The sequence below is a fragment of the Uranotaenia lowii genome, chromosome 1, assembly GCF_029784155.1.
Source record: "Uranotaenia lowii strain MFRU-FL chromosome 1, ASM2978415v1, whole genome shotgun sequence".
Taxonomy (NCBI): domain Eukaryota; kingdom Metazoa; phylum Arthropoda; class Insecta; order Diptera; family Culicidae; genus Uranotaenia; species Uranotaenia lowii.
This window is the reverse complement of record NC_073691.1, coordinates 214,734,167-214,735,662: the sequence shown is the minus strand read 5'-3', so window position 1 is coordinate 214,735,662 and position 1,496 is coordinate 214,734,167. Positions and strand designations below refer to the sequence as shown.

Below are 1,496 nucleotides of genomic sequence, written 5' to 3'. Positions count from 1 at the left end.
TTATTCGAAATTACGGTAGCCTCAAAGTTACATGAGAATGAAAATGTATGTAATTTTTCACCAAAGTTTGAAAAAACTACTCCTGATGTAATTTCACATTTCAAAACAAATATTTCTCCTTATTTTCTAAGTATGTAAAATATTAAGAAATTTATGATCTTACCTTTAAACTAGGTTTCAGCCAAAACGTTTATCTTCATCAGAATATGCTGTCAATGCTCCCTCCTCCCAACCGATATCTGAGGGGCCAAAATCGGATAGAGTGACAACCACATTGTTCTAAGTAATTGTAAATGTTGTATAATCTTAATTACCACGAATAAACCCTTTTTGTTAAATCTAATACGCATCAATCTCACATTCGTTAGTCTTCGTCAGCTTCAGTGTTCTCGTGCCTGGCAGTGGCAGAAGCAACATTTACCACCTGCAGAATATCGTCCTGGCCGGCTTTCAGTCGATCTCGGATCAACTCGGCAATAGCTTTCTGGGTACGCCGTTCTAGCTTTTCCAGCTTTTTCGAAACATCTCGCTTCAGGTCCCAATCGGGTTTGCGCGGAGCCAGATTCGCAATGTCGATTTCTTCGATCACGATCGGTGTTTTCATCAGCTCTAGCTGAGTTTCAACTTCCGATTCCACATCGACTGGATGGGCCTCATCAAGCGCTGCGTCTTTGATGTCATCACTCTCTGGACGGTAGTTGCGGAACATTGGCCTGTTGTGAACAAAATTATTAATCCGAAATAAAAAATTACCAATATATGTAGATGAGCACTTACTTCGGCACAGCTTCCGGCGTCTTTTCGGATAGTGATCCATCAGTGGCGGATTCCTGTTTGCGTTTGAGATTTTTAAGTCGTTCCTTCCTTTTGAGAGCTTCTTCCTCTAGTTTTCCAACTGCAGAATCGGTCATGTCGGTTTATAATCTTTGAAAGCAGTTTAAATCTTATTTTTAAACACTAAGTGGCAAAACGGAATCCCGGTTAAACGAATTTGTTTTGTTTACGTACTAAAGCAAAATAAACAAAACAAATCCGCAAAACTGGAGGGTGATGTTAGCTTTGAAGTAGGAAACAAGGGTGCCAAGTGATCTGATTTTTCAGGGTTTGTCCAGATTTCGAGAGACAGCTCTGATAATTTTAAATATCGATTGCTAATTATTCTCATTCAATTATTCTTGATGCATTGAATATCATAATTTAGTCGGGGATTGTCATAAATTACGTTTATTATGGATCATCGTCATCGACTCGCGAAATGTGGCAAGCGAAAAATTACATACTGATTTGTTAAACAAAATCACCTGGCATCTCTAACGTAGGGTAAAGTTAGCTTCTAAGTGTTGCTCTTCCAGACTTATTTTGGATTTTCTCAACTCTTCCTGAAGAAGAAGAAGCACTACCGCAAACGTCAAACATGGAAACCGAACTTTGAAACTGAAATAAATCTTCAGAACACATTCATGCGTTTTTTTACTAAGACAAACATCATGTTTCAG

At 38.5% G+C, this 1,496-nt stretch overlaps 1 protein-coding gene across 1 annotated transcript; it reads right to left on the bottom strand.

Annotated features, from left to right (window-relative positions):
• Positions 1–274: 274 nt before the first annotated feature.
• LOC129739878 (coiled-coil domain-containing protein 12) lies at positions 275–999 on the bottom strand. Its single transcript, XM_055731422.1, has 2 exons — positions 778–999; positions 275–713 (listed from the first exon to the last, which is right to left on the bottom strand). The coding sequence occupies exons 1-2, from the start codon at positions 909–911 to the stop codon at positions 365–367; spliced, it is 483 nt and encodes a 160-aa protein (XP_055587397.1). The 5' UTR covers positions 912–999; the 3' UTR covers positions 275–364.
• Between the last annotated feature and the right edge of the window lie 497 nt (positions 1,000–1,496).